General features: G+C 29.8%; 2 protein-coding genes across 2 annotated transcripts; both read right to left on the minus strand.

Moving 5' to 3' along the window:
* Positions 1-42: 42 nt before the first annotated feature.
* Positions 43-2487, minus strand: LOC120251951 (laccase-11-like). The gene is made up of 6 exons (XM_039260604.1): positions 2361-2487; positions 2137-2288; positions 1770-2014; positions 1552-1680; positions 430-1353; positions 43-345 (listed from the first exon to the last, which is right to left on the minus strand). The coding sequence occupies exons 1-6, from the start codon at positions 2460-2462 to the stop codon at positions 215-217; spliced, it is 1683 nt and encodes a 560-aa protein (XP_039116538.1). The 5' UTR covers positions 2463-2487; the 3' UTR covers positions 43-214.
* A 1904-nt stretch (positions 2488-4391) lies between these two features.
* LOC120251415 (putative pectinesterase 11) lies at positions 4392-8104 on the minus strand. Its single transcript, XM_039259937.1, is given in 8 exon segments — positions 4392-4587; positions 4664-4905; positions 5003-5191; positions 6680-6839; positions 7666-7682; positions 7685-7765; positions 7767-7795; positions 8074-8104. Coding segments are annotated over 8 exon segments (945 nt in total).
* Between the last annotated feature and the right edge of the window lie 499 nt (positions 8105-8603).

Here is an 8603-nt window from a genome sequence, read left to right on the forward strand (position 1 = left end):
TTGTTTTTCTGTAATATTTCATTATTCCATACTCAAAAGAAATACAGAACCAAGTGGAAATTCTTCACTTTTCAAGCAAAAACTTAAGTACACAATCACTTGTGTTTATTATCCACACCAAATTAATTCAACTTCGTATATTGTCAAAACATCAATTTAGAAACCTCAACCTTCTTCACAGTAAACTGTCTAAATAAAAACATTCATCTCACTCTCAACAAGGTGGCAAATCCTTTGGAGGAGGCAACATACTTTGCTCTGGTCCATCTCCATTCTCCACAACAAATGCCATTTTCAATCCCCAGGTTGTATGAACTTCCAAATGACAATGCATGAACCAAACTCCTGCAAATCAATCACTAAAGTTAAACCATCTTCATTAATAATCCATCCAAAACCAATGCCATGCATATAGAAACACATATATACCTGGATTATCAGCCCTAAACCTGATTGCAGTCCATCCTCCAGTTGGAACACCAACAGTGTTCCTCTCCGGCGGATCGAAGAGGTTGAACTTTGCCGGATCAGTATTGGCATCAAAGTTTCCAATCCCCTGACCAACAACAAAGAAGTTGTAGCCATGGAGGTGGAAAGGATGAGACTCTACACTTAAAAGGCTGGTGTCTTGAAGCACCAGCTCAACTGTAGTGTTGAATGCCAATTTGCTGAGCCTTGTGCCTTGTGATGTACCAAGGTTTGCTGTTAATGGTGCTCCTGTGAAGTTGAATGTTGTTTTTGGTTTATCAGGGAAATCCAATCGAAAAACATTCTTGATATTGAAGTAATGAGCTTGAAGAAGACCAATCTTTGGCATGACAAAGGTTATGTTGTTAAGGGATGCAATGAGTTTAGTGCCATTGAGACAAGTTGCACAAGGGTTTATTCCTAATCCAATAGTGTAAAAAAGATGGCGATCAATGGTGAGTGGGACTTTAGCAGGGTATTGTGGAGCGTTGAGACTCTTTAGTTTCTGAGCATAATTTAATGCAAAGGTTGTGTCATTAGGTTTAGGGAGGTTAGGAAGAAGGGGAAGGACAGTTGTAGGGACACCCTTATATTGAAGAATTGCGATTGCCGTCTTGTTATCAACGATGATCGGAGCATCCATGAAAGGCCTTGCACCCATGAAGTATCGGCCCGGGGCTTGGTTAGCATGGAGAAGGACATTAGTGGTTTGCCCTGGGGTGATGAGGATTGCGTCGGTTGTGAATGGTTTGCAGTAGACTGCATCGATTTCCACTACGGTGATGTTGTGGCCAGCGATGGCGAAGAAAAGCTCGTCGTTGAGTGCAGCATTGATGATTCTTAGGAGGTATGTCTTCCCATGTTCCACCTCCAATGCATAAGTATCTTCAACAATGAGAAAGTGATGTTATTTTATGTATCTGTATTATATTAATTATACTAGTCTTTGTGTTAATTATATCTTCATATATAAATGATATCACTAGAAAAGGACCTTTCTAAAAGTACAAAAATAACAAATAACAGTTCAACTACCATACTTAACAACTGACTTGTGTATGTCTTAATTATATATAAGCTTACGTTTGTCAGAGCAAGGGAAAAGAGGGCCCGGTTTTCCGTTGATTGTGTGAGCATCTGAAATATTAGGTGGCAATCCAAGCTTGCTTCCTGTAGTTTCAACAACTTCAACATCCTCATTCCACCATTCTCCTAAACATAAAGAAAACCACAATAATAATTAGACTAATAAAGTCAAAGTTTATTATATATATATATATATATATATTATGGATTAGCACCTAAGATTAATTTAGCTTCTTGATCAGGTTGTGGGAAAGGATAAGGAACTCCATGTTTAGGCATGATAACTATGGCACCATGAACAGTTGCACGTAGCCATAGAATGTGAGCATGCCACCACAAAGTCCCTCTCTGGCCTGTGATGTTGAAGTCATAGTTGTAACTGCTTCCACTTTTTATAGGACACTGTGTGATATATGCTGGTCCATCTGCCCATCCATTTCTCAATTGCTTTATCCCATGCCTATCATATTCATTTCATTCATTAATATCATTAATATCATTAATATATATATATATATATATATATATATATTTTTTTTTTTTCAAACATTAGTAAAATACAACATTATAAAACTTAATTACCAGTGGATAGACATGTTATACTGAGCATAGTTGGTGACATTGATGATAACTCTATCGCCTTCTCGGGCATAAATTGTCGGCCCGGGGAACTTCCCATTGATTGTAACAATCGGTTTCGCATGGCATAGTCTGCTTACATGTTTCACCACAACCTGAGATACCAAGAGAAGAACTGAGACGAGAAGCATGAAGCTTGAAAACAATAACAAGTGATAATCACTTACATTGAACTGGTACTTCTTGATGGCAGCTTCAGTTTGGAATGAAATGAATGCAAGAGTAATGATGCTGAAAATTAAGAAATGGCCAGAGAAAGTGAAGGCCATTGTAATTTTGATGAGGATTAATGTGAAGTTTCATTAACATATATATATTTTTGTGATGAGTTTGTTAGAGGAGGAGTTGGTGAAGGGAGATTAGGTTTGGAGGATGGCCAATTTAGAAAGGATGCTTGGAAGCAAAAGGAGATGGAGACTGTGGGGAAATGTAGGGAAGGTGCATGCATAAAAGGTTATTTGGAATAATGGAGGATTGGAGAGTTACGTGATGCCAAACTGTGCATTGTTGGAGCTTTATCTTCAAGATAAAGGAACAGTGGATTTCTAACCTCTACTGCTTTTCTTAATTTGTCTTGGTCTGTGTTGTGTTTTTTTGGTAGAATAAGATGTTCATCTATCGCTCTCATTTATTTGGGTGAGATATATTTTATTCACAGTTATAAAATATAAAAATGGTAAAACTATAATTTTCTTAAGATATATAAATTTATTAAAATTTATATATGACTTTTAAAGTTTTTTCCATATTTTGATGAAAAGGAAATGACTTATATATATATAAACATATTTATACTCAAATTTTAATTAGCGAAACCATATGATGTTATTCATTTTTACTTAATAAATTTTAAAAAAAAAACCACTAGTTAAATTTTTAATGTTAAGTTGTATAAAATTTGAAAATGTTAAAATATTTTTTTTAAAAAAAAATACTTTGTAAAAAGGTCAACCTCCTCTGCCTGGTTTATATATACAAATACACATAAATCCTTGGATTTTACCAAAAGTATAAGATTCTTATATAATATTTTTTAAAATAAAATTTAGATATTATTGTGAAATGTGGAATTTTGTCATTTTCAAATTTTATAACTATGAAATAACCATTAATTGAATTTTTTTTTTTTAATTTGAGAAGGTTTTAGAGAGATGGAATAAATTTTATAAATTTTAAAAAAATCTTAATATTCACATTATATTATTGTCAATTCATTTTTATCTCCTCTATTTTCACTACCATCTTATTCTTGATAATCAATTCCAATATGGTATATATATAATTTTATTTAATTTAAGAACTTAATAGTTATATAAATTCTATTTTAGCTGGTAGCCAGTAAAATGTCGTTTCATGGATAAAGCTAAAAAGTGTCAGATCTTATTTGCAAAAGTTCTATTAATTAAATAAATATAGTTAGTTTAAATGGTTGGTGGATTTGGTGAATTTGGCAAACAATACTCTTAGACATGAAGGGAGATGATGCCTTTCTGTGTTTTTCTTCTTGCTATTAAAGGTTCATTTTCTACAGTGATAGTTTGGCAAAATCAAGATTGATATAATATGAAATATATAGCCTAACAGGCAAATAAATGAGCACTATGTATACGTAAGATTCTGAAAGATATTTTATCTTTTTTTTATATCTTTTCCATGTCTGCTTAGTTTTATATAGACCTTTCCAATAGTATATATATATATATATATATGTTATTTCAGATTTTACTATGGTTTATATATTAAAAAGATTTTTAACATATATATAATTAAATATCTTTTTTTATATCTTTTTCATGTCTGCTTAGTTTTATATAGACCTTTCTAATAGTATATATATATATATGTGTTATTTCAGATTTTACTATATATGGTTTATATATTAAAAAGATTTTTAACATATATATAATTAAATATCTTTTTTTATATCTTTTCCATGTCTGCTTAGTTTTATATAGACCTTTCTAATAGTATATATATATACATATATATGTTATTTCAGATTTTACTATGGTTTATATATTAAAAAGACTTTTAACATATATATAATTAAGCTTGACGTAAAGAAGTCAGTACCACTTGACCAAAACCCGTTTAGTATATATATGTAAATATTAAAATTGAAAATTTTAAAATACAAAATAGTTGTATAAAATTCAAGTAAATAAAGTCTAAATTAATAGCTTTGGAAGGAATAAAAATTATTTCTCTGGCTTCAAAGGAAAAGATGGCTTCTTGAATTGAGTTGGGACAGCCCTGAGCCACTCATCCCCATTGATCATGTCCTTTGTTAGAAATGGTTTGGCTTCATCACTTGTAAGTTGGTGGCTCCATTTGACCCTTTTCGAGCTTGTTGCACCAGGACCGTAACACATATACTCTCCATAGTATGAAGTGCTGCGACAATCTCGGATCGATTAATTAAATAAATATTCATATAAATATATAAATTTGACTTTTATATTTTATTTACCTTTGTCGGGTTGTATTGTTCCAGTCATTCCAACCTTCTGGTAATATTGCATTAGTCATAGAAGTGTAAGCGTATATTATTCTGGAGTAAGGTCCCCACGGTCTTCCAAGAATTACGCTATTTGGTTTTATTCCTGTAATATTACATGAAACAAAGCTGTAACCAGTATTTTCATCCACCGATGATCTTTTATGTGCTGTGATTGCTCCACCATTCTCTGATATTGAATGTATATAACATTCCTAAACAAGAGTCAAAAACATATTATTAGAAAACAATAATTCATATCATGTTAAGTAACTAAATTTAAATAAACTAATTTGTTTGTCAACTACTTACATGAAAGAGAGAAAGAGCATCTCCATAGATGAAATCTGTGGCTCCTTGGATGAAACAATTTGAGTAGTAATGTCTTCCACTAGTGTCAAAAAGTGTATCTTGATAGGAAAATATTCTACAATTGTAAAAAGCCACTCTATCACCAAATACACTCAATGCCACTGCTTGGATGCCTGGACCATATGTATTCTGCAACAGTGCATATTTAAATCAACTTCTTTTCCTCAAATTGTAGATATTTTTTTATTTTTTTAAAATGAGATTATGTTAGGGGTTTAGATTTCTTTCAAAATGGCATGAATTAAAAAAATCAAGTATGTGAAAATGACACATCTCTCACATGCTAGAAATAATATCATTTCATCTAGTTTTGATGTTTATATTAAAATTTAGAAGAAGTTAAAGAATATTAAATTAGGGAGATGAGTTTTTATATGTTGCGCTACTTCAATGAAAATTCTAAACTAAATTTAGTTCAAAATTAGAAAAAAAATAGTGAGGTGAGAAAAATGTTACTTTCCCACTCCAACAAATGAAAATATGAATCAGAAAAAACCAATTCATTTCAATAACTTTCTACCATCTTAGAGCAAATGAATACATTATAATATAAAAAAATAAGTGAATATTATGAAGATGATAGCTTTATGTTGCCAATTAATTAAATAATGGACACACATCTTACTTTTAAAACATTACAAATACAAAAGAAATTTTAACTCTCTTGAGTAGGGAGGATTAATGTAAGTTTTTTTTTATTACCAATTCAATAAGTTTAAGTATATTTGACATAATTTAATAATGCTATTAAAATACATGTCAAAGTAAATTTTTAATACAATTTTTTATCTTGAAAAATTAGAACTTCTAACTATAAAAAACTATTGATTAACATCACAACTGTAAAGAAAGATAATTATTTTCAGCAAAAATGAAAATGCATGTTCCAAGTTCAAATAATAAATCATAACCTCACACTCAAATTTTTAAATTTTTATTTTTATTTTTTATTTTAGTTTTAACAATGTGTTAAGCCATTCTATATATATATATATATATATATATATTATTATATTTTAACCATATAGAGTTGAATATTTAATCTGTTATATGGAAGTCAAGTAATTTAACTGTGTAAAAATCTTGATAGATAACCAAGCTATGCTCATATTTCAATTTGGGTATCAAATTTCAATTTATATCTTTTTTTGTTATCTCACTTCAATTTGATTTTAACAGAAAGATACCCGATGGATTTTAGTGAGAAATGTCTTATGCAGACATTGGATAAACCACGTGGAGGTATTTGGACACGTCATTTGTTGATGTGGACTAATCACGTCACCCTAATAGTCATGTTAACATAAAATTTAATAGCACTTAGATAGATAAGGCTAGTCCACATCAGCATATGACGTGTCAAATGTTCTCCACATGACTTATCTGGTATCCACATCTGACATTTCTCACTGGAATCCCTCAAGTATCCTCTCGTTGAAATCAAATCGAAGTAGATTGATCAAAAAGATACAAATTGAAGTTTGATATCCAAAGTGAAATATGAATATAGTTTTGTGAGCTCTCATGATTTTTACCCTAATTTAACTACTAGGTTATTATAACAAGATTAATATGCTTATTTTATTGCATTTCAATATATAAAAGGAAATAAATAACCTGAATAGTGAGATTTCTTCCAACAAAATCAGAAGCCAAAATTGAAACTGTGGTATTCTGAAGTGTGTGCCAAGGTCCACTCCAAGTAATTATTGTGGTTGTTTCATTTGTGCCACTCATTGTTATCCATGGCTTGTCCTCAGGCACTACTACTTGTTCCCTGTTCAAATTATATGTATATATATATATATTAAAAAAATCTAAAATTATAATATCAAAAATAAAACTAAAGGTATATTAATTAAGGAAATTACACTTCTGTATTGTGTGCTTCCAACGCACCATATACACAAGCATGCGACTTTTACTCCTTAAAAATATGTACTCAAAACTACAAGATAATTCCTTATTTAACAAATAGAAAATTTGCCATATATATTAAAAATAATTTAGAAAAAAACTGAAACACATAGACAGATGTTTGTCTGTTTGTTTTAAAAAATTTTAAAATTTTAAAATACATGAGTGACGATTGAGTATACCTTGTTTGTTTTTAATATTGTTAGAAGTGACACAAATTAAGAAAATTATATCTTTTGCTAAAATTTTTAATGTTCTATAACTAGATGACATTTTATATTGAAAGTAATGATAACTTCTGATTTGTATTTTAAAACTATTTGCTACATCAATTTTTCTTGTGTTGGTACCATTAAGACAAAACTTTACTTAAAAGTATGAAGCACAAAATAATAACAATTACTGGGACTATATATATATATATATAAATATATATAATTTATATCAAAGTTAATGACTTACAACATATAATACAATCATAAATATGAAAATCAAGAACAGTGATGCTAACAATAGGTTGATTGAGCTATCAAAACATATATTATAACTTCAATTCAACCCAAAACTATGAGTTAATAGATTAAAAACCTATGATATATATTTAAATTTATATATTTTTACATTAACTTATGTAAAATTATTAGTATTCTAATACACTATAGGAAAAGAGAGAAAAAGGTTGTTACTTGTAAATTCCAGGGCTTCGTTAAAATAAACAAAGATTTGCTCTGAATTTTGTGAAGGCACAGCATCAATTGCATCTTGAATTCTTTGAAAATCACCTTTTTCCAGATTGATCAACAGTAATAAGAACAACTAGAACTTGTGTTCACTGCCACAACCTCATGCGTCTAAAGAAAAGAAAATCCAAACAAATAAACAAGAGAAACAAAAGAAATTTATATACTCAGCTTCTCATGGTTCTTAATCACTAATTAAAAAAAAACTACTTTATTAATTTGCACTTATTTGTAATAAGTGGTTTTTTATATATAGGTCTGCGAACATTAAGGTTTTCTCTTTCTTTTCTAAATTGTCTCTATTGTGAACTTCAAACTTGAGATATGAGTATGAAATTCTTCTAGTAAAATTACTATTTATGAGATCGCCTCGGACTAAAGTCATTAACACTAAATCGAAATTTAGATATTGGTGAAAATAGTTAAGTATATCTATTTGAGTCAATGGACTTTAACTTTTGACAGATAATTTTTATTATGATTAATGGTCTCTGTAGCAGAGACTTGGGTTGGATAACTTTGTTTGTGACTTATAGTTTGCATAGTGCGACACATAAGATATTTAGTCTCTCATCAATCGGTGATTCGCTAATATTAGCTTGTCTCTCATAAGTTTTAAATATGGCAATGGTATTTTGCTTCTCTCTCAGATCTCAGGAGTCAAAGGCTGAGGGATTCAAATACACTCCCAATTCAAAGAATTGAGGATTGGTTTCTTATCACATTCATTTATAATCGTTTTAATATTAGCGTGTTTTTATTTTTAAAATTTTTGTGTCAATATTAGTCAGGAATATTTAGTAGACTTTTGAGTTTCAATTTAAATTAAAATTCAAATTTAGATGTATTAGCATTTCCTATATTTGTTCTAAATAAAAATAAAA

Source organism: Dioscorea cayenensis, chromosome 20, assembly GCF_009730915.1.
Source record: "Dioscorea cayenensis subsp. rotundata cultivar TDr96_F1 chromosome 20, TDr96_F1_v2_PseudoChromosome.rev07_lg8_w22 25.fasta, whole genome shotgun sequence".
NCBI classification, from domain to species: domain Eukaryota; kingdom Viridiplantae; phylum Streptophyta; class Magnoliopsida; order Dioscoreales; family Dioscoreaceae; genus Dioscorea; species Dioscorea cayenensis.